We start from the raw sequence: 25,113 nt of genomic DNA, 5'->3' as shown, positions 1-25,113 counted from the left end.
AATTGTGTTTCAGTATATTTTAATGAGCTAAAGTCTCAGAGTTTCGGGTACATTCTTCATGGATTTTCTTAAAACATGCTGGATTACCTCTTTACCTGTTTTCATGCTACTGCTCCAAATGTAAGAAAAATGCATTTCTAGTCCCCAGATGCCGAAAACTTTTGCAAAAATTTGTGCCTTACTTCTTTAAACAGTTGTGTGACAGTAGAAACATCATCAACATTGCTGCTGCTGAAGTTATTTTGCTTTCATTAAAGATCATGCCTTGCTAATAATACTATGATTGATATTTAGTTATATTATAATGAAGACACTGTATTACACATCTTCATTCTGCAGTGCAAGCAAGAGTTTACAGTGACAAGAACAAACTCCTGGCTGCTTTGAGTTGATAAAACTTCACCACTCTGAGACACAGGAAGGAAGTTGGCAGATATTTTTCTTACCACAACTTTGAAAAATCCCCTGAAACTTAACAGAAAAATTCCTCCTGTTAGTGCAGTGCTATGAAAACTGTTGATTGTTTATGGTCTAAATGCTTTGGGTAGGCTCAGAAAGGAAGCAAGACATTTGCAACGTTTTCCTGGATAGAAGAGAAAACATAGATGAAACAATAGGATTTAGATTGTAACTTGAAGAGCTCAGTTGGAAAGAACAAGGAATGATAGAATGTGTATACTACACAGCACAGTTCTTTCACCAGTGAGTTTCAGTCAGAGAAAACCCGCTGTGGTTGCCACTGTCGTCACCCCCTTCTGGTCCCCAGGCCACCACTGTGCTTTTATGTGAGGAGGAAAAGGGGTGGGGACAAGTGCAGTACCCTGCAGTACCAGATATGAGGGATTCAGTACTACTTGTTAGACTATATATATTTCTGACTTATCAGAAAATAAAGTTTCTTTCAACATCTGTTGCCAACACAGTCTCGTACATTACTACATGACCTCATATGTGAAGTGAGAATTCCTTTGTGGATCATATGCAGATGCCAAAGAGTTAAACATGCTTAATTGAAATTCAGCAGGTACATGTGTAATTAGCAAGAGATTTGTCACTACACAAGTCCTTACAAAGCTGGTACCACTGAGCGGACACTTGGCAACCGTCCTTTTCTGGCTGGGGTGAGCATGGCTGGCTCCAGCCTTGCTCCACTGCAGAGAAGTTCAGAAGCCATAGAAAACTGAGCTGGGTTTTTTTTAAGATATAAAAGTGATCCTGTATATCATGGGCCTCTGTCAAGCTGAGGAAGGCAGCAATTTGGGGATATCAGAGCCTGGAAGTGGATCTGAACCTGAGTTACGCAAAATCCAAATAGCTTCCTTACAGAAATTATTCAGAGAGATTTTTAACTGAAGCATAATAATTATGACAATCAAAGAAACTGGACCACAATCATTTAAAGGGTTGGGGTTTTCTGGACAGAAATTATATGTGCATAGCTACTGCACAAAATAAAAAAAAAATAGAAAATGTGGGAAGGAATAGCCTCTATGCACACTACTGAGTTTCCAACACAGCGCAAACAAAATTTACAATTAACATCTATAATAAGACAGAGCAAACATAGTCCTGAAGTTCTATTAAAAATTACCAACAGCTTCTGCAATTTTAATGGTACTTGCTCTTGTTTCCATGACAGAAACATTTACAAGGATTATTAGAAGCATGTTGGTACATTCATGAAACATGCTCTCATTATCAAATGCTCTCTCGTTTCAAATCTCTGTGAGTTAATGATCCACTGAACTCCTATCTGCTGCTGATGACCAAGAAGAGCAAAAGATCTCACGCAGAACTAGGAAAAGGCCACGTCATGCCACCCCATGTGCTCAGATAAACAATATCTAGCAGAAGGCTCTTCGCACGCAGGGACTAATACAGCTCAAAGGCAAAGCACAGAGCATAAAGATCTCAAGAATATTATTTTCTGTGATTCAGCTGCAAGCATCAAGCTGAATCCCCACAGACAAATCAAGCATTTGTGTGTTTCAGTAATGAGACGAAATGCCACCAACCCTCCTCATCCACAGGGGATGCACGGGAGTGGAGCTGCCATGACCATGCCATGGGAGGGCAGGCTGTGGTGCTCTCTGCAAGCAGATGTGACATTGTGCCTGACCTTTCATTGGGGGTAGGTCAGAGAACAGTCTGGGAAGCTGCAAAGTTTGGTGACTACACAAAACTAATTGTGACCAAACAAGGTCTTTCCAACTACAGAGTGGGGAATAAGAAGCTCCAGCTTCAACACAACATGCTAAAATCTTCTCATTAACTCTTAACATTAAAGATCACCTTCTGCAGAAAACTCCAGTGCTCTCAGGAGCCAAATAGTAAGACAATTTAGACTACACTGGAAGCTGTTAAATTGTTCAGATAATGCCCACAATGGGACGATAACATGTAACACCTGCTGTTCTCCAAGGGTGACAGACCAACAGACATCCTTCATTCTTCTTCTTTTCTACAAACAGATATCCACTTACTGCTTAAAACCATGCCTAGCAAGCAGTAGGACACTAGTGCTGCTTGAAGTATGTGCACAGTTGAGCATCTTTACATGTACTTTTCAAAGTCTCCAACAACAACAGGGAGCATAAATAGTTCTCTTCTGGAAATGAAGAACATTTTCTACATGTAGAAAAACTTTGCCAATGTCTTTTTTTTTTTTTTTTTAACTTTTATTCTCCCCTCCTCCCCCCCACCGTCTTTTTTTTCCCCCCATTCCTCTCCTGCTACAGGCCTGGAAACATGCAGTTATGCTGCATGCTTAATTATGTGCCTCTCACTCCATTTTTTTTATTTCACATTGCCAAATTTGGAGAGTAAAAAATTATTCCTAAAAGTTCAAAACCAAGAATAAGCCAATAGAAAGAGCTTCAACTGAGGTTCAAAAGGTTTGCTGCATGAAAGACAGTTCATGAATTTTTGGATCAATGACTTTTCATGCTTGCAGTTGCCAAATTTCATTAGAATTTGTGATTGGTTCTAGCCCAGAGATGAAGATCATCTTTCTTAGTGGGGAAACAGCTTTAGCCAGAACTAACAGAAGATATTTACTGAAATACTATGGTATATACTTCATGCCAGAATTTGTCAGATTCCCAGCAGCTAACTTTTCCAAGCTGTCTCCGCACCACAAGGCTCCCTCCTTGTCTCATCCTAGAATGTGCTACAATAATTTCAAGTATCTGCACACAGAGAGGGAACATGAGGTGGACAAACTTTATTTTACAAAATCTATGCCTTATTATTATTATTATTATTATTATTATTCATTTAATGCTATTAGAAATTCTCATTTTGTTTCATTCTTCAAAGGAGATTAATAAGTTAGTTATTTTTCTGCAGCCCAAAATGTACTGATACATTGAAATGAGAAAAAGAGTGGAATGCCAGCATATATTATTTGGTCTTCTTCCATTAACATGGGTAATTGGAGGTTGTTGCCTGAACATGAAGAGTGTCAACAGATTGAAAGGAAAATCAGCAGCCCAGGACAGGTTATCCTGGAAATGCCCTGCAAGTAGTCAGCTGGACAAGAGGACTCTGCAAAACCCCTCACACTCTGCACTGTACACTAAGCAGAAAAGAACATGCTGTTCCAGCTGTTCTCACAACTGAATGGCTCCTTCTGCACCTGTGCACTTGTGCACCTTGCTCTCTTCCAAGACCTCCTTGAAGAAAGACTGTAAGTTAACAAAATCTCTGCTGAGGATGGACAGAAGGAAAACCAGGAAAACAAAGGAACTATAATTGTTCTAGTTCCTGTGAGCCCCTGGCCAGGGCTGCTTTTCACGTGTGCTGATGGACAGAGCTCTCACTTCCCTGAATGCCACACACCCAGACACAGCCCCACAGTGCTAATGACCTCGGTCCTTGGGAAAATGTATCCAGGAGTAAAGCAGGAACATGGAAAGGTCACTCTCCATCCAACTGCCAACATGGAGATGCAAAGAAAGAGCTGCTTTTCCAGTAAGCACCCCAGCTGCACTGGGATGCCAGTCAGGATGTAAAGGACAGCTGCAAGAGCACAATGGCATCCAGTCCTCAGCATCCACAGGCTTCCCCTACTCACCTTGTACCTGCATATCCATAAGATGCTCCTGATGTAACCAAAAAAAAAAAAAAATTCAGTGTAATAATACTTTTAGCTTAAGTTAATTCTCCACAAAGGTTCTGTGGAATGCAATTCCTCAAAATTTTCCACTCCTCAAAAGACAGTTATCTTGCATAACCACTAAAAGAAAGCCACAGGAGAAGACAGCCATCTCCTGTACAGATGGAGATATTTCTTTAACCTATCTGAGAGCAAATTATTTTAGGGAACAAGTCCTATTATCATCATTTTTATATTATATTAGAATTTAGAACACTTCCTAGTAATAAGACCTCCCTACCATACTGATTTTCAATCCATGCATCCTTACATGGCTTGTACAAAACACCTGGCCATTCACAGAATAAACACAAGGAAGATGTACAAACTGTGAGTAGAACATCCATAGGCTCTCACAGATCATCAACTTCTCTGCAGCATGCATCACACAGTCAATGTGCTTCCAGCAGGAACCACCTCTGGTTTTTTAAGTGCTTAGTTAAAAATCTAAAAATTAACTCTAATTGTTCTCATTCTACACCATTTTTACATTAAATATGGTGCTTCTGACTAAAAAGCACTTTACTGGTTAATAAAAGTAGCTATCTTGAGTTTTATGCAAAATAAAAAAGCAGAAAAATAGGTTATTATTGTTTAACTACCTATGTTTATGCAATCTCTGAAGACAGAGTATTTTAATAACTATATGAGTGCTAGCGTAGTTAATATTTCATATGAGATGTCAAAAATCTACGGCATTAAATAACATCTAAGATACTTACTCATCACTACAAATACAAAGGCTACCTAAAACAGAGAATGCTCATGCAGCTGTTTTTTAAAGTCACTCCAGAACAAAAGTGTATTTGTATTCATGCAAATACACATTAGCTTTAATTGGGATTTTGCCTGTAGAGAAACTGAAACATTATCTTTTACATCATTCACATAAACACTAAAAATACTTCTTAAATGTTTCTAAAACTAAATAGCTTTCTGAGGCTATGTTCATTACTTTGTGTTCTTCTCTGGAATTTTTAGAACTATTTTAAAAGTTATTAATTCATGACAGAGTTCTTTTTTTTTGTCAGAGGAGATTTTGATTTACATATTTTTCAAGCTTTTGAGAATACTTCCAAAGGATGTTTAACATTTTTAGTCTCAAGTTCAAACTTAGGAGAGAAAACTTACCCATTGGTCATGCAACATACAAAGCAAACCTCCTGAACAATTTTAAAAAGGAAGCCAAGACTTTGCATATGTGGGAAATGAAGTCTGAATCTCAAAAATTTGAGTGTTCCATCCCCTCCACAACAGAACATTTACAATAAAGGGGCTCTTTTTTATCATGCAAAAGCCAACGAGAGGGAAGACCACTCATGGAGGAACAACTCCTGGCTGCAGGTATTACAAATCACACAAGAGGGGGGCAGATTGGGCTGCATCCTGTTCTGTGCCCAGTATCAATCAGCCCTCACTAACCTCCCCCAGTTTTTATCAGCTCTTGGAATACAACCATCATCGTACCTTTTTGTGTGATTAGTATGGCAATTCTAATTTAGGGAAGATTAAAATAAACCAAACAGATGTATTTGCTTTTTCTGAGATGACCAAAACCATTTGTGCAAAGCAAGGCTGCTCTCATGTTCCTCAGAAGCAGCTGGGTTATCTCAAATACGAGTACTGGACTAAAACCACCTATCAAATGTAAGAGTTTTTTGCTGTTTCCACATAGCTGAGGAGAAAAGCAGTTAAACATCTCAGAGAGCTCTGCTGCTCCTCTTCAGCAGCAGCACCTCAGCAGGACTGGAAATGGGAGCCAAAACTAACCAATCCCACATGCATTCAGATGTCCACATTCCTCACTCCTGGTTGGCACAGGAACAGTGCTGGGATGTTGGCCCTTGGCCTGCTAACTCCAGGAGAAAGGAAGAGACAGAGATCATGAGACTGAGAGATGATTATGCTCAGCACATCTAAAACCTAAAAGCAGGTATGTAATATCCCCATTGGGTCACTGGATCATGCTGTCACAGATCACCATCAAACAGTCCCTTTCTGACCACAGACATTCTGCAGCTCTTGTCCCTGTGCACACTTTGTGCTTCAGGAAGTCCTGTGACACAGACACACATTTACCTTTTCAGTAAATGGCACTTCACAATCCCCCTCCTGAGGAGTTTTAACTATTTTGTTTCCCTTTTCACATTAAAGCAGAGGAAAAGGACAGAACTGGACATCACATACTTTGAATTGCATTCCAGTGGGATTCACGTAGAGATGACTGAAAAATAACAAGCTTAATCCACAAAAATGTAATACTAAGTTCTTTAACAAAATACACTTTAGCAGATTAGCTATCAAAGAAGACCAACCTCTCTGGTCCCAAACTGGAGGATAAAAGTCTTTGCATGAACAAAACAAACACAAAAATTCTTGGATCAAAATTCACTCAGCAGCATGAGGCTGAAAAAATTTTCCTGCTGATTTACTGCATGGCAGTTTGCTTGTCTAGCCTTTCCAAACAGTGATCTAACATCAGTGTTGAGGACAGCAAGAGGGAAAATTGCTGCCTAAGTGGCAGGTTTGTTATTGTATGACAATTCTAAAGAGTTCACTAGAAACTTCTAAAAAGAGCGTCTTTAATTCCCTGAAATTACTGATAATCGGCCAAGTGAATGGAGAACAATTATGAGCAAAATTGAATGCTTCCAAATGCCAATTTGCTTTATATCCTGAATTAATATTGCATAAGCATTTCTAGTTTCTTGCTGTAAAAGCACAGGACTAAAAACCTAGGCCCACAGGCAGTCTTGCACGGCTCTCCCTCAGAATTCTGTATCATCATTTTTGCATTTTATAATCATACTTAGCATTTATGTGGTGACTTACATATTTAACCTATTTTTCTTTCAAAAACAAAACCCCACATCTGTAAGGTAAACTGTTTTCTGCATTAAATGTTCAACAATAAGCAGTCACACAATAGCACGAAGCCCCTAGTACAGCCAGAGATATAAGCTGGATTTTGCTACTAATTAAGTCAGAGCACACTTGAAACCATTGCTGCAAAATACAGTCTTAGGAATTTTTTGTAATACAGCTATGCCAGCAGCTGGCCATGAAGTACAGCAAAGAGAATAAGTACTCTGGGAAGAAAAGGGCTCAAAACATCCTTTTTTTTTTTGCTGAGCCAAAACAGATTTTTTTTGCTGAGCCTTCTGTTAAAGGGCCAAGAAAGTATAAAAAGTTAATGCAGAATTTTTGTCAGCCTCAGTTTCCTGAGTAGAAGATGACTTTCCAGCCAGTCCCACAGAAGAAAAAGACCAGCCCAAGCCACGGTGACTCAACCAGATGCTGTCCATCCTCCTTCGTCTGCGCTTCCTCTGCACCAAGGAGGAGCTGAATCAAAAAACAAATGCAAAAAAACCTTTAAAATTAATTTTCTCCTTTTATCCTAAAAAACACCAAAACACACAACGAAGCAAGACAAAACAAACCTAACCAAGTAAGCACATTCCACCTACAAACAAAATGTAGGGTATGGATGAATGGGAAACCTGGCTGCTGGGGGCTTTGCAGGAGTAAAGGGTACTGCAGCAGTATGGCTACAGATTTCTGTGGCAGACAGGATGGAAAGATTACAGAACTGGATGGAATGGACAATGAAAACAACAAGAGAGGGTGCACCAAAAAAAAAAAAAGTTAAGAAAGTAAATACAGAATAATCTTGAATGAGAAAAGCATAGGTCCAAGTATGGGAAGAATCATTTGCTACACACATAGCAGCACTACTGTGAGACTCCAAACAAGACTCATAACTCAAATCCGGAAGACACCCTGTGATCATCCTGTCAAACACCTATATAAGCCCAGGTACACCATGCAATAATGTCTGCATTTAGTCTTTTAACTTCTGTTGGAAATACAGAAAAATATTGACTTTAATTTCAAGACTTCAGGAGACAGAGAATCCATCAAAGCCCCAGGACTGTCATTTTTAAAGCTCTGCAATTCAGTGAATGTCTCCTATGTCAGAAAATCCACAGTTTGTGTTTCAGGAAAGGTAATTCAAAATGTCATCATGAACTTATACAAATCTAACATTACACACTACCATTTTTCATTTTGTGATTAACACTTGAGAAATAACAAAAGTGTAATCATGTGGGATTATCCTTCCTTTTCATGTCTTTAACTTTTTTTTTTTGTTTCTTTCTTCAGTTTCTGGCATGGACCAGGTCTCAGATTCTACAGAGAGTTTTGCGAAGAGAAAGGGTGAGCGGGAGGGCAGCAGCAACCTACTCACTTTCAGAGTCATACATCATTTACATGGGTCCTAGGGTAATTGTTTATACAGCAAAGTAACATCAAGGAAACAGTTATGTATTTTTATTTGTCCCCAGGGAGGTAAGCATTCCCTGCCACTAGCTCCTCTTCCTGCCCTCCCCCCTCCCCTTTTCTGATCCATGCATCTTTGTTCTTTTACTCTTCATGCTTTCTCTTTTCCATTCTCCTTCTGTTTCTGATCACAGGCTGATACGAAGTGGTTGTCTCCTTTCTAAAATTTCCATGAGGCATCAAGTTAACCCAGATGCACGGGGTTGTCAATCTGGAAGTCAGCAAATGGAAACAGAAGGAAGGAGCATCAAGTCACCAGCTAACCTTCTTTTGGGTTAAAGCCTCATCCCCATCACACGTGCTGAGCGTCTCACATTCTGCAGCTTGATAACTACAGACAGAAAGCACAGAGCACACAAAGAGCCTTCATCAGCAGCCCTACCTTTGACATTTCCTCACTTTTCATTGTTAAAAATGACCCTTCAGGTATCTTACAAGCAAACAACAGAAAAAATAGTGAGGGAAAAAATCAAGGAAGCAAACACAGAGCAAACAGTTTACATTGCAGTGCAAGTAATAAAATAGTTATGACTAAATGAAACAAATGTATTTAATTTGGCTGGTCAAAAGGAAAATAAAACTGAATTAACCACATGTATCTATGGGTGAAAATTACTATCTCTCTAGCTAAAATTATGACTTTAAGAACTTTTTCCAAGGAAAGATAAATGAAACACTGTATTTGGTTTAAATGTTACACGTACAAGGACTTAAAAAAAAAAAAGAGAGAGGAAATGTGAAAAAAGCCCCATAAATACAGCTTTCCTTAGAAAAGCCATCCCTTTTGATACAGCATAAGATGAATTATTAGATTTAATTACTTACTAAACTTACTAAATGCTGTAAAAATGTGGTCAGTGAAATGGCTTCCTCCCACAGAGGTCTGAAATTCTGTTTCTTTCTGAGGAAATTCTAGCTATGTACCAATCTTATCTGCTTTCATACTGAAAACACTGAAAACCTGCTGTCCTAGAACTCAAGACATCTGTCAGATCTGGGAGGCATAAAGTAGAGAAAAATACAACAATGATTCACAAGGACTCAGTGCCTGTTAAACACAATTGGATTTGCAGAAAACCTTGAAAGGATACGTACAGAGAAGATATTTAAAACATCTGGCAAAACCTGGATGAGGGGAGGGTGGAATACAAGCCCATAACATAAGAGTAAATTAAAATACTTCATTAAAAATATTTTTCACCCTAAGTAAAACATTCCAAGTTTGAAAAAGAAAAATGGAAACAAATGGAGCAAAATCCCAGCCCTGGGAGAACTGAGAAACTGAAACTGGTATATGGTACATACAGCATGGCACAAATTGCTCAGTATGAGTGAAGCTGATGTACTGCCTTCAGGGTTTTAGAAGTAATTTAATATTCAATTCATCTCATAATAGGAATCCCATGCAAAGAATTCACATGCACAAAATCATTCTGGTAAAACACAGAATGAAGACTCCTAGAAGCTGGCTTGTACACCAGCGGCCACACCAGGCAAACAGCACATAAATAGCTGCATTACAGTCTACCCTGAACTGACAGCCATTGGGAACTGTATGGAACTTCCATACAGCAGTGAAATCATACACACAAGCACAGCTCTCCTCCTGGAGCTCGTTCTGCAGGGCATGTACCCATGAGCGTGAGCTGCACAGGGAATGTGGGGTCTGAGCCCAGCAAAGCGCACACTGCCCCGAGCGCTGCTTCCCTGCCTGGGGCCTGTGGCACGCTCTGGGCACAGATGATCCACACAAACCCAGAGCCTGCACCCTCAGAGGGCAGCTGCTTGCTCCCAGCACCACTGAGGACATGGCTCAAGCAGGCACTGCTTTGGTACCCCCATGTTCTATGGGCTCTCTGGATTTGCTGCCACCACAACACACTATTGCACAGCCGCTGCCAAGACACAGAGTTTGGGATAAACTCTTCAGCTAACACAAAAGCTGCAGTAAACAAAAATCTTTGAGTATTCCCAGCTGCGGTTTCACTGAAGCTTTTTCACCCTTCACTTTTTGGGCGATATTTTTTTAAACAGTTCAGTTTTCTCTTCCTTCCCTCCATTGCTGCTTACACACGGCTTCTCCTCCTCGAGCTCCTGGAGCAGCACCCTGGCAGTGACCTCTCCTCAAGCCTTCAGCTGCATGTCCTGCTCCCACGGTCACTGCCGAAAGCACAAACCAGAAATAATATCTCAGTACCAGCACTAACTGCAAACAGATTTTCCCCCTACCCTTTATGGGTGGAAGAACTGAAAATACTTATTACACTGTAATGTTATGTTTTAAGCAACATAACAAAGAGCTATGGGAAAGCAGGATTACGGGAAGACTTTGCCCACTTGTGTTTTATTACTTTAAAGGTGAACTTAAAACAGAGGTAGAGGTAAATCATCTACATGTACAATACTCACAGAAATATTGCCTACTATGTCAAACTAGAGCAGTAACTTTATTCACTCACTTAATGGATATTTCCCATGGATAAATGTCATGCAGTTCATTTGACAGAGCAGTTCCATGTTTTTTTACTGCAGTAAGACCTTCATTTTCATTTATTTTTCCATGAGTGAAGAGCCCAACTAAAATTTTAAATAAAACATGAAGACACTATACTATGTAAGACCCTTCAGATGGAAATCATTGTGAAAGTCGGGCAGTGTTTGACCTAAAATTCTCTGTCATCTAATGAAAGTCTTAAACATCAGAGCTCAAAATGGGTTGGAACAGAAGAAGTGAACATCATTTTTATATTTGATGGAGAAAGCTTTCACATGCAGAAAACCTCCAAAACACCCAAAAGCAGAGAGATCAAGTCAGGACTTACCAAAAAACACTGAAAGACTTATTTGTGTATTATATAGGGCTGGTTTACAAGGCACATGTGTCCATTCTCCAACTTGTTAGAAACTGGTGAACATAATTTTATTCTTTTATAATCTAAAAAAACGAACTGCTAGCATTGCTTCAAATGTTATTTTCATTGAAACAGTTTCAGCAGTTGCTGTCCATCATTATTCTGTCTGTAAACTTGCAAATCCATTTACTTTAACAGCCTATATTTGAGGGATACTCCTTTACCCAGCCACCCATTCAGAGGCTGAGCATGTTTACAGAGAACTTTCCCAAGTCCTCAGGGAGCCAGGATACCTGGAAGATCAGGAAAGGCAGGATGGCTGTACCACCCTGCACAGTGTGTGAGGGAATGGGGTACAGAGGCACTCAACTGCACAGAGCAGTGAAGACAACTCATGTGCTTCAGACCTGATTAACCCTGCATCATGCTTATTCCTCCAGATTTGGGCTGGCTTTCAGTGCCACCTGGCACCTCTGATGCTCCAACATCTGAGAACACATGGCAAGAAACAGCAAGGCTGCCCCTTTGCAGAGGTTTACCCACTTGGGAGCAGCACCACAAAGTGACCAGATACCGGTGTCAGACCCAAGGGAGATGGCACTGTTGGTTTAACCATAAAACTCCATCCAAGTGTCTCAAACTCAATTTCACTCCAAAAAAAATCCAACATGGGATTTTCTGCACTCATGACATACTGTCCACAACCCAAATATACTTCCCAAGCTTAATTAGGGATATGTAGGAACTTCCTGGGCCCATGCAAAATTAGCCTTTCTCTTCCAAATTTGCAAATTACCTTTTTTAAGGCAACAAAGGCAATGTTCTACTTCACAATAGTCTTGGGTTTTTTTTACTCTTTCCTGCAAGAATTTATTTTTATGGTGTGAGTTAAATCACATGCAGAATGGGATTCACAGACATGTATTTTGTAACTGGTCAACTCCATTTCTCTCCCATCAGAAGAGATTAGCCAGTGCACCTTGTCTAGGCAATGGCCTATTTCACCCTGAAATAAGCTGTAAAACAGGTCAGATGAACACACCCAAAAGGTGTCCAAGAATGAGAAACTGGGCTGCCTTGAGCATTTAGCTCACATGCAGAACCTAAAGTCTGTTGGTATTAACCTCATCCGTCACATCTTCTTTTAATCAGCTGTTGCCCAGCAATTACCAAAAGAGTCCAATTTTACTTTCAGTTGTGAATATGAACAGTGCTGTACAGAGAACTGAATCAAATCCAACCCCTCAGGATAAGGTTTTAATGGTTGATCAAAGTTTGCTTTGAGAAGCCTAGTTTCTGACTCATATGCACAGTTTTTGGAAGCTAATGCAAGCTTGCTCTTGCTGTCTTTGTACAACCCTTTACCATATGCATGCAAGCAGTAGCAATATTTTAACTTAACCTAAGCACCACTTTTTGCTTTTGTTTGTAAACCCACATGGTCCTCAACTCCCTTCTACATATAGAGTCATTTCTACTTTCTGTAAATCCAAAACTATTGATAGAATTAGTTACCTAAATCTGTAACAGAAGCTAGAAACACAGACCCGGAACACAGCCCGAGTTCACATTCACTCCAACCCCAGCTCTACCATCAGCCCAGGCAGTAAAAGCCCCCACCACCAAGGTGGCAACTGTGTCATGAAGGGAGACCCTGTCTGTGCCTGCAGTGTCACAAAAGGGGAGCTGAGCTGAGGGGCCCTGCCTGCAGAGTAGTTGTGGACACCGAGCCGAGCCAAGCTGTGACAGCAGGAGAGCAGGGGCTGGGCTCGGGCCTCACCTCGGCTCAGACCTCATCAGGTGCATCGGCTGGAGCCGAACTTGTCACCTCCACGGCATCCAGTGCCAAGGGTCAAAAAGAGAAAAGTTCTTCTGAATACATACACTTTATTCTCACCCTGAATGCTTCATCTGCCCCTAACACGAACCCACAGCATTCTGAAGCTGGCACTCATCTTAACTACATAATTCATTTAAGGTTTACAGCAAGAGATGGGTAGGAAAAAGAACAAATTTTATCTTTTTTTCAAGTAGGAAATAAGGCAATAAACTAATGGAAAGTTATTTCTCATCCACTCCTTTATTTCAATATCATGTTTCAGTCCTTTTCAGTGCATGAGAGAGTAAATAAAAAACAACTGAAAAACAAGCCTATTCAACTAGTAGCCATCTGTCTCTCTGTCTCATCCTCCTCAAAGGAACATGTCAAAAGACACAGAATTTAAAGCAACTTTTTCCCAGTAATCACCCAAAGAGATGGACTATCTCCAAAACACATCCCCATCTAAAAAAAAAAGAGAGAGAGTTAATGTGCTGTAAATGTAATAAGGAAAGGAGCAAGAAGATCCTTTGTGAATCATGAACAAAAGCAAGCAACAATTCTCACACTGAAGTACAAGTTTAGCCTAATAAAGGATGTACTTTAAGTGTAATATCTTACAATATCGGGCTTGTGATCAAAAATACCCACATGCTTTTCTGGGGGGGCAGCCGTACACTAGCTGATGCACTGAGCTAAGGGTAACCTCACAGACAGCGCGGCACAGAGCCCCCAGCACACACCACTCTTCATTAGCCCTAAAACACCAATCCCACAAAATCAGCCTGCTTAGGACCAAGTGAGTAATTAAGTACCTTTGATAAACTGTGCTTCCTCTCCTATTGGAAAATTTTTTTGTGAGTAATTAATGTAAGTTGCCCAGCCCCCCATATCCCTTCAAAGACCATTCCCATTGCCTCAAAGCAAAGCAAAACACGACTGGGATGCCAGTTAATGTTGCAGACTAGTGGCTCTGAATGTTAAGGATACTGTTTTATCACATTTCAGAACAACTATCTATAAATACTGCATAAGGTTTTTAGAAACTGTTGGGCAAAAAAATGTAATATGTACATATGCCTTCATAAAGTAAAAAAAATTCACAGGGTGGTTGTCTGTATTGTGAGAAAGCATTCTCTACTCATTTCAGTTTCATGTTCCTTTGCCTTCACTGTGCTCCTCGTTTGCTTATAATGAAATTACAAGAAACAGAGGAGCAATCAAGAAAGTATCTATTTTAAGAGTTATTACACTTACTTGTATAATACATACTGATATGTGGGATGACAAACTCTTTAAATAAACATATAGCTTTATCTCAATGGTATTAAACCCATGATACCACAATATGACAGATTTGAGCAGCTACACTGCAATGTTTGAGTGGGTAAAATGGCATAATATTTTTGCATACACAAATATAGAGTTCCATTACAGAAAAAGTTGTCTTTCATTTAAAGAAATGGAAAATAAAACCCAGAAACACCATCACCACCACATATGAGTGTTGAAATATTCTGAGAGTACAGCTCTGATTTCCACAATAGCTTATTGTTCAACTGAACATTAAATCTATTTAAGATGTCAGACTTAGACTAATATCCAAACCTGACTTCTTAAACTATTCAAATTCAATACTTACATCTTTATAACCTTTCCTTATTATCCCTCTTGTACTATATTCTCTAGCTGCGGTACAACCAGGTATCAGATACAATACTGTATTTTTATTACTCCCCATTATTAGTACTTGCAGATAGAAGTCTTCACCATATGGAATAACATCTTGAAATGCACCACAATTGCTCAGGTTTCCTCTAGAGAATCAGTAAGTTCTAAAATTTTTTACTTTATTGGTTTCAGGGATTTTTTTAATCCTACTAGAAGCAACAGTATTTTGCTTGCTGGTATACTGAGAAGATTGAAGATATTAAAGGTTAATTTAGAAACTTAAACAGTTTAAAATCCATTTGTTTTTACAAACGTGTCACAGTCTCATCAAAAACACATGGTTTTTAAACTGTTCAACAATCCCAAATTAACAGCAGAGCACTACGCTTGGAGAAAACACCAACTGGAGATCACTCAAGTCAGAACTGTGCTGTACAAAGATCAAATTTAGCCTCGTGGAAGAAAGTGGCACCTGGTACTGATTTTTTGATTCAATAACTCTGGCTTTTAAATAATCATATCCCTCACAGAGCTATAGAGATAAAATGTGATAAGAATTCCTGAACGGCGAGAGCACCAGAAGTGAGGAAACAGACTTTGCTAAATCTTGTCCTCAAACTCCAATGCATGAGAAACCTTCCTTATTCAGATGCCATCAGCTGAGGTGCAAGCCTCAGTTCAATGTTCTTTTTGTATTACACAGTAAAAGAAACATAAGAGAACCTGGCAAGGGAGTAACAGTGGGAATGATGGTTTGGAAATCCTTTGTATTTCATTCCTGGAACTTCACTGGAACTTCACTGGAATTACAGGCATCTGAACACCAATGAAGGTGACCAAGGAGACACATCGTGGAAAGCTAAGCTGATCTGAGACTCAGTGTAGAGAGGGGAAAACCTCCCAACTGCCTTCAGCAAGCACTGCCTGTAAAGTCCTAATCTTTCATTATAAATGTGGATGGCTTTCTCTATATTTGTAATCAGCTATTTAATCCTAGAGATAACTCGATCTGATAAAGCTCCAAACATCTGGGGTTTGATGAACTCATCTTTCCCTTCCTCCCTTTCTAATCTCTCGATTCCTTAGTTCTTCAACATTTGAAAATACCTTTTTTCCATACATAAAGATGACTCAGAGCTGAATTAGGAGTCAAAGAGATACAAACAAGAATGAAAAAGTTTCTAGTGGCCATATGTGGGAAAGAGTGCTGAAACAATCATCGGTTTTGAAACCGGAACAAGTATGAACTCACCTCTGCACTTCTTTGCCAACACACTAACATGGAGTGCTCCAAACCATGAAACCAAGGCCTTTACCTTATAAATATTTACAGCTCAGCCAGGAACAGGACAGACTGCCCCCACCAGCCCTCCTGCATTAGAGCACAGCACAGAGAGTGCTTAGCAGCACACAGAACCTGACTCTTAACCACTCCCACAAATACCGCATTGCTACATGATGTGTAAACATGGTTTCTAGCCCTATGAGTTACTAAAATTGGCTTTTTCCCAGGAAATGCCAATTCTCCTTATCAGACATGAAGAATGAGAAGAATACCAACACATTTGAAGACTTGGAGCCTACCACTTTTATCTTTCCTTAACTAATAAACCAGTCCTACCAATTCATCACAGTCCCCAAAGCAACTTATTCTTGTTGCTCTCTTTTGACTCTCTCCAACTTGTTTAGAATTTCTGCACAGCTGGCACCACAACTGCTCACTCCAGCTTAAGCCTTCCAGCTCACAACAGTGAGCCCACAACAGCATTTGCTTTTGATCTTTTGATGGAATAGCGTAATGCCCGATTGCACTGTAGTAATGCACTATATTGCCAGGACCTTCTCACACTATTGTGGACTTTGCTGTTCATTAATACTGCCTTGCAAATTACCTTTTTCTTCCTAGATGCAGTGGCTGTGCCCATCTCACTGATTTCTGAACAGTTTATAAATGTATCAAAAGTGAATGCTGAACTGAAACACTGCGCCTGAAACTCCATCTTAAGTTTTTTTTTTTTTATACAATATTTTATATTCCAGTTCAGACTTATTAAAATACTGAAACAGTCCTTAAACTAGGAAAGCCCTCAGGGGCTATACTTGATATGTCCTACTAATTTGTCAGTGAACAACTAATAACTACTCAGAAAGCTGAGAAAGAGACAGAAATTCAAAGGCAAGCAAGGTCAGGAACTTATTATAACAATGAATTCCCAGTCAAAGTCTGCATGTATGCTCTTACCTGTGAGGAATAAACTTGTGCTGATTGCAGGGTGAGAGCACACTTGCACACAGGGAACGTTAAAGCAACAGCCATGCTGCTGGGTAAACAACGATGTGAAGCTGAAGCAATTTCTTTGCTTCTCTGCACTTCTAGTACATCTTCACAGCCAGCTGTGCACTCATTTCAGAAGATTCTCATCTAGACCTTTTTTTTTTTCATAGTCTGCTTCTGTGACCAGAATATGAAATGGATGCTGAGAGTTCTACTAAAATATATGATACAGATCACCTGAGCAAATACATCACTGGAGTGCACCAATTCCAGCTAGCTCTTCGTAATTTCTTAGGCTCTCTGGCCAGTGTTCTGGGAGATGCTGACCCTCCAGCCTTTAGGAGAAGCTTACAATTGCCTCATATCTCATTTTTAAGCAACTGAAGCACCTATAAGACATCCTGAAAACAAAAGCAGCAGTCTTGTAAAATGCACAGGCAGCTGATTTGTGTCACATGGGCAAAAACCAGTACAATATAAACCAGGGTGGGAAGCAGTACACGCACAACATGCTCGTACACCTGTCTGCTAAATATGTCACTGTGGACACCATTCACTTTTACAAGCAATAGCTTTGAGAAGCAAATTGTTTAATTTTATTAATTATACTTGTAATCACAGAATTACAAAGGTTGCATGAGATCTCTAGAGGTCATTTGGTTTATTCAGTCACACAAAAAAAGGACCAGCTGGATCAGGCTGTTCAGGGCCATGTTCAGTCAACCTCTGTCCATCTCCAAGCACATGGAAATGCCACAATTTCTCTGAGCAACTTGTTTTGCTCTCCAGGTGAGAATAGTTTTCCTTATTTCTAACTAGCATTTTCCATGTTGAAAATGTTTCCATGTTTGTTGTCTCCGGCAATAATGTGCCTATGTGAGAAGAATCTGGCTTCATTTTCTCAATACCCTTCCATTAAGCGGCTGAAGATAAAAGATCTCCACAACATCTTATTCCCCCTAAGGGAAAAAACATCAGCTCTCCAAGCCTCTCTACCTCTCTTATAATGTTTTCAAAATAATGTTATGTATTAAAAATGTTTTTTCACTGTAACTGCTGAAATATTCAGAGAGACTTGTTACATATAATCACACCAAGACAAATAACCAAGGGTGGTCTTAGTTCTTGAACAAGCTAAATAATTTAAAAGGAAAACAAGACAAAGAGGATGACCCTTTCCACAATATCTCATGTAGCTGGAAAAGGATTTTATTTACAATATTTAAATGCAGTACTGTGAAACAAACAACGCGGTTCACAGGCAGTGCACCCGCTGCTGAACTGTCACTGCCTGACATCCTGTCTTATCTGCCAAATTGCTCATTAGGTTTGGCAATTTTCACCTGCGTCTCCAGTTTATATTTCAGCAGGGAATAAACATCAGTCTGCTTTAACAATCTTCTGCAGTGAGCTTCCAACTTCTTCCCAGAAAGCACGCAGGCACAACACAAAAAACGCCTTGTGTACTGTAGGCTTAGAAAAAAGATGCAGCTGAAGTGATGAAATACAACAAGAAGTTTAACTTGGGTAACAGAAAAGCAGTAAAAAAGAAACAGCTAGATAAGAAACATAAATAAATCAACTGCTTGTATTGATGAATTGTGTTTTCACAGTGCAAAACAACGCACGGGGTATGAGCCAGCCTCATTTTTGTTTCCACGTTTATATGGGAAGACTGAATTTGACATACACACACCCCCCCGACATGCAAAGTACAGGCTGTGTTTGTGCATGGGAAAAGAGGGACTCCAGATGAATATCACTTTTCCAGCTGGACCTGATGTAGCTAACCTTTCCCTTGCTGGGAGAGGAACGATGGTGTGATCTATAAACAAACAAAAAGGGGTAGCATGGCAACCAGAACAAAGAGAGGAGGATCTCAGCAGGCCCTTGAGCCTCAGCCTAATGCACTGAGATGCTGCCTGGGAGCAGAGGGTGCAGGTGAGCAGCAGCACAGGGGCGCAAAGCTGCGCGGCCGCACGGGAACCGCTCCGAAACAGAGCCCACCTTGCCCGCAAAAAGCACCAGAGATGTAAAACAAAGCGTCTCAAATGCTATAAACCAATTTCAGATGGAATACTGTTTTTCATCTGTTAGCAGTAAAATATTCACCGCCAACCCTGCAATTAGCTGGAAAATTACAATAATTACAGCAATTTTGTATCCCATCTCCAATCCAATTAATAGATATATGACCTTGTCAACATGTAATAATCAGGATCTGCATCTACCGCAAAACTGGATGGGTTTTATTTGCTGAATAGAACTTACACAGTAAGAAGATAATTATTTGAAATACTGAGAATACCATTTGTATGCTATGCTTCACTTCACAAGTTATAAAGGAAACACAATAAGGATAGTATTTCCATTTTCAATGTATATTTAAATGAAATTCCTGAAATAGGTATGTTTAATATGGGATAATATTACTGCACTGGGATTCTAAGCCTGTAGTTTGGAACATTTAAAACCAAAATATATCTGTCAACATTTAAAAAAAGGAATTAGATAGATAGGAGAACATCTCTGATTTCTGATAGCAATTACAAATTGTTTCACACACTTTATTTGTTCGTGCTTTTATAAAAAGTGTCAAAGAGTTATAATCCTTACCAACAGTTTTAAAAGTCTTCTGTATTTCTAAAGATGTTTGTATTGAAGGGTCTCAAACTCCTTTTTGGCCATTTTTGCAATCAGTGAACTAGCCAAGTAATCCATGTATTTTCCAGAATGATACCAAAGATAAGTGAGCTGTCCAATATATTACTGAATTTTTTCTGTACTATATGATTTTGATGCACTAACGTTCATGTATTGTATAATACACCAGATAATCACACTAAGGAGAAAACGGGTATGCATTTGCCTGCCCTAACCCCCGCTAAGTTGAGAACCGAGGAGGACAGGTTTTTGGCTTATGCATGGAAATTAGATGTGCATTTAGCAGTGACATACTCTAGTGACAGCAAAATGGAAGGGTCCTGAAATTCCAGGATACTTCTTTATTCTGCCATTAATCCTTCCCTAATTTAATTCTGTGTTTCAGTGAAGCATAGTTACAGCTTGAAAAGATACACATTCAGCTCTATGTAAGCTAATTGTTAAATGTTATTTCCCTTAATTTTACAGGAAATATTCTGGTACAAAACCCCTCAAACTTAACAGAGTGGTAACTTTTCCATTTGCATTTTACCTGATGCTTAAACACAGATTTTAACCATTAAAAGAACACCTACACAAAAGCAGTCTCTTGGAAATTACACAGGGCTGTTTAAAACAGTGTATCTGCAGAACATCAAAGGACTGATAATACTAACTTCTGCTAAGAATTTTCTGGAGTGGAGTCACTATTTCAAAAGTTCAGTGAGCAAAATGATAGACACTACAGATAAAAGGACACAATGCTTTATCCACATATCCATCCTTGTCTGCATAGTACTTTCAACAGCAATGAAAATTACATAGTAAATTTCATTCCATAATTTTTCTTCTTAATAAGCTGAAATATTCAAAGAACCTGTCTGAGCAAGAAATGCGATAAGTAATTCACTGTTTTCCAACAAATGTTCACCACATTGAAATAAACAAAATAAAGAGATGTTTCTGGCTATAGTTTCTGCTTTTTAAAGAAGTGTATTTTTGCAACACAGTAAATGCACGTTTTAGCAGGTGTTTTTATGGAAAGGTGACAGGCATAACCTAGCAACATTGACAGGTTAAGTAGAAAGTGCTCCTACCTTTAGTTTCTTTCTACCATTTTGTTCATTAAATGGAATATAACTGGCAAACTGAAAATTACACCTTGCAGCAACTACATTTGGAAATTTTGCTGTGATTTTCAGTGTGATGACATTTTTAAACTGGCAGCATAGAAGGAGCTTATGGCTCCTAAAAGCAAGCTTATAAATAATTTATTAAAACAGAACAGGTTTGTTTACTTGCATGCAAGAAGCATTTAGGCAGTTTCTCAGTTCTGATCAGTTTTCGATAAGGACAGATAATGAATCATTTTTCCCAGCAGCATCAATGGATAACAGCACTTGGCATCTCTGTAAATTTAGATGAAACGCATTGAGATACCGAGAACATTTACTCACTTGCACGAAGGACTGATGGGGTGACCTCAATTTCACTTGTTGCTTGGTAAGGCTGAAAGGCCGATGCCGTGTTGGAGCCAAGCTCACTGCCAAAAATCTCTGGGCTTTGTGTGCCTGTCGAGCTGGCACTGGTGCCATCACCCCCATGGTGTGGATCTTGCTCATCAAACACAGCCACGAGCTGCAAATAACAATTAAATCTACTGTTAAAAAAAAAAACCTCAACACCATCAAAGTGCCAATGCAGATCAGCATTTCACCATTTTTTCCCACCAAAGAGCAAGAAGTGTCTATCAGCAGAGACTCCAATCAATGCCTAGATCACAACATCATCAGCCCAAGGAAAGGCAGCCATTAACTGGATACTACAAAGGGTCAATAGCTCTGATGGGACATGAAACTCATCACTGTGAGCCACAGAAAGAACGGCACCAAGTCAGGAAAGCAAGGGTTGCACCTTCCCCAGCAAACCACTTCATCTTACCCAGAAATGCAGAAAACTATCTGAGTGTGGATTGATGCCTGTGCACTGGAATTTAATATCTCTGTTTAAATACCTCTATATGCATCATTACTACAGAGTCAAATCATGAGTAAAAGCCACAGTTTTACAGAATAAGAACATACAAGAAGAAGTTATGTTAATACACACTGAAAGCTACAGACAAAATGCAAAGCCAAGCGTTATAATCACAACCAGTTATCATCTATTACTCTGCCATCTATTGATCTATTATCTATTATTATGACCTAACTTGTGGGCTTCTCTTGCAAAAGTCCTTTAGTCAGATCTATGGCGATACTCTGTATTTGCTTGCAATCAACTTCTCCAAGACAAGTCTGAAATCTCAAGTCCAATTTAGAACTTTGCCGAGTCACTAATTTAATAAAGATTTAGTAAATCTGTGTTCATCACTGCAAGAAAAATAGGGAAACATCATGGTGATTTTTGATAAACCTGAGATACTTTTTCCCCTGTAAATGATTTTATGCATTTATTTTAAACAAATAATTTATCCCAATTTATCTTTGGTAACATACTGAAAGAAATAATGCCAGCTCTTATACACATTTCATTTTAGAACTTAATTTCAAGATGGAGAAAAAAGTTTTATGGATAGCAGCATTCTGCAGCCTGCAAATTAATCTATAATATAATATCGGAAAGACATTTCCAAGAAAGCATTACATTCTTCTGTCCAAATTGGTAGGGTAAATGGAGCAAATCAACTTAAACCTATGCTGGTCTCTGCAAATTGTTTATTCTGTTAGAACAACAGCAAAAACTTTATGTAACCTAAAGGCATCAGAGGTCATTTTCTCTCTCTCTTTTTTTTTTTTTTTTAAGCAATTTCAACATCATCTTAGCCAAAAGATTTTAATAATAGTCCCTTTACTCAAATTTAACTTACATAAGCACCAATAACAAAATTTAAAACTGCAACTCTATGCCCAAGTGGAAACCATTTAGGAATTCAGCTTTTGAAAGTATTCTCAGGCATTTACTCTTTTTAACCAGTCATTTTGAAATTACAGAGAGTAGCAAACTTCTGCCAATAATTCCACATCTAATGCAAATTTAGGCTCAGGCATGCAAAAAACAGAAAGAAAAAACTGGTAATGGGTAAAACATCCATGCTCTCTCCAGTGCTGGCTGAAAGGTAGGTAGCAGCAGGAAAACCAGACTGCAGCTGCAGACAGCTGGAACATGTTTTTACCATAAAAGTCATTATTTTATGCTTGAGAAATCTACACACAAAAGAGATGTGACAACACCAAAATGTCAGTAGCTCAAGAGTATTGGAAATTTAATTTTCTAACACATTGTGAAATATCAATGCTTACAAAAACACGCTTCTAAAACTTTACTCATAACTCTCTTACTGTTTTATAGTAAGCTAATTACCAATCCCCAGCAACTGGAAATAAATTAATCCACATCTGAAGATCTGTAAGGTATTACAACAAAAGACAAACAAAGCGTTTAAGAATCCTAGGCATGAAACATCAAATCTTTTTGTCCTTCGCATGTCATGCATCAAGATAAATCCCTCAATTACATTCTGCTCCTTTGAGGTTGATTGAAAAATATTATTTGATGTATGCAGCTGCAAGTATTTTATAGGTATTATATATACGCAAAAAGGTATGTGCATATAAATCTCTATATATGTTATCTCCTACTCTAAGTTGCCTCCAGCTTTTTGCCTATTCCAGACAGTCTACAACCTATAACTTCAGAACATCTACAAATGAATGTTTCTCATTTCAAGCTTAGCTTTTGATCTTATCATTTTTTGCAGGTATTCGCTATTTTGACAGCACCAAACCTTCAAAAGGCTTCAGTTCCTTTAAAAGGCATACCAAGTTGTAACATTTTTTCAGCATGAAGAAACACAAGCCATGTCAGCCTTCTCCAAATCTAATTAGCATTAGGAACACAGGTTAGGAAGTTCGTTGTAAAACAGCACACACAATACCATGGTACACTCAGTCCTCTTAATGAGCTAGAAAGTCTTTGGGACTGGAAGACTTTACGCAAATAAACACTGTTGAATCTTGATTTCCAGACCCTGGTATGCCATTCTGCAATATGAGGACCTCGCAGGAAACAAGGACAGCCAAACATGTTGCACTGTATTATGATACCAAGCATTTATCTCTGATTTTTCCAACACCCTTTATTTTAATCAAAGAAGATTATTTGAGGAGAGGAATTGTACTGCTGCAAGCCCAGAGATCACACCTCAACTACCATCCTTGCAGGAACAAGAAACAAAACAAAAATCTTTAAGAGACACCTTACGGACATGTAGAAGGAACCACAGGAGTAGCTCGCTGGAGCTAGGAAGAATCTTTTGCTGCAGGAACCCACAGAGATAAACACTGCTCCATGCCAGGGAAAAGGCCTCTCAGTGAGTCATGTTTGAAGGCCACAGAGATGTCTTTAATTTGGCAAAGAATGGAGCACACATTACTAGACCAGTTTTTATCAGCCTTAAAGTCAATGGTAAGCCTATGGTATTTTGCTGGGCTTTAGATGTCAGATTTAAAGAGAGTAGAAAACAAAGATGACTACCTTTTCTGGAAACATCTTTATTGTCAGGAGACTGCTTCCATGTTGATTATTTTCTTCTTTAATAAGAAATAAATAACTGAAGTTATCCTAGCCTTTCAAGAATCACTCTATTATTTCAAATACCTGAAATGAGCTGTGCCTCCTGTTCTCTGTTCTTTAGTTTTAGATCTCATCACTTCTCAGTGACCTGAGAAACTCATCATAACATCCAATCTTATGCAGAAATGAACAGCAGAAGGGCTGAACAAACCATAGTAATGCTTTAATAAAGTAAATAGCTTAGCTGTTCAATATTAGACCACTATCAGTTCTTTAAAAGAACTTCCACCAAAATTTAATGAGTATTGGAGCCATTTGGATTGGTTTAATTTTATTTTTCTTTGTGAAAGACAAACTCACACCAAAGACAAGTATCATCTTAACAATAGTTAATAAATAATAATAATCATTATTATTATATATTTTATCCACCTCCTATTCCATGGGACCTCAACTTGAATGCACCAAAGATATGAGAGTATGGTTTAATTGATTACAGTAGTTTTCATCACCTGGGGTAACAGGACTACCTGTATTTTTCAATCACTGAACTAAAAATCTGCAAATAGGAAATAAAATCAAATAAAAACAAACCCCTTTGTCATCCCAAAACAACTGTAATAAATTACAGGCTTAATTTAGATTGGCATGCTTATTATAATATGGCAAAAACAACAGAAAGGTGAGAGGTTTTAATATCATCATTTATCACAGTAAGATGGCATAGGAAGAGTCATCAGTTTGAATAATGCAAGATTTTGGTCCCCAATGTATATGTATA

At 38.8% G+C, this 25,113-nt stretch overlaps 1 protein-coding gene across 23 annotated transcripts in view; it reads right to left on the bottom strand.

Annotated features, from left to right (window-relative positions):
• The window catches only part of PARD3 (par-3 family cell polarity regulator), a 450,644-nt gene that overhangs the window by 279,238 nt on the left and 146,293 nt on the right, over nucleotides 1–25,113 (bottom strand). For all 23 annotated transcript variants that reach the window (XM_048292146.1, XM_048292221.1, XM_048292304.1 and 20 more), the window contains one exon: nucleotides 21,215–21,395. In XM_048292146.1, coding sequence (XP_048148103.1) covers nucleotides 21,215–21,395 — 181 coding nt within the window. The remainder of the gene's footprint in view (nucleotides 1–21,214; nucleotides 21,396–25,113) is intronic.

This window comes from Corvus hawaiiensis, chromosome 1 (assembly GCF_020740725.1).
Source record: "Corvus hawaiiensis isolate bCorHaw1 chromosome 1, bCorHaw1.pri.cur, whole genome shotgun sequence".
NCBI lineage: Eukaryota > Metazoa > Chordata > Aves > Passeriformes > Corvidae > Corvus > Corvus hawaiiensis.
This window is presented reverse-complemented; position numbering and strand designations above follow the sequence as displayed.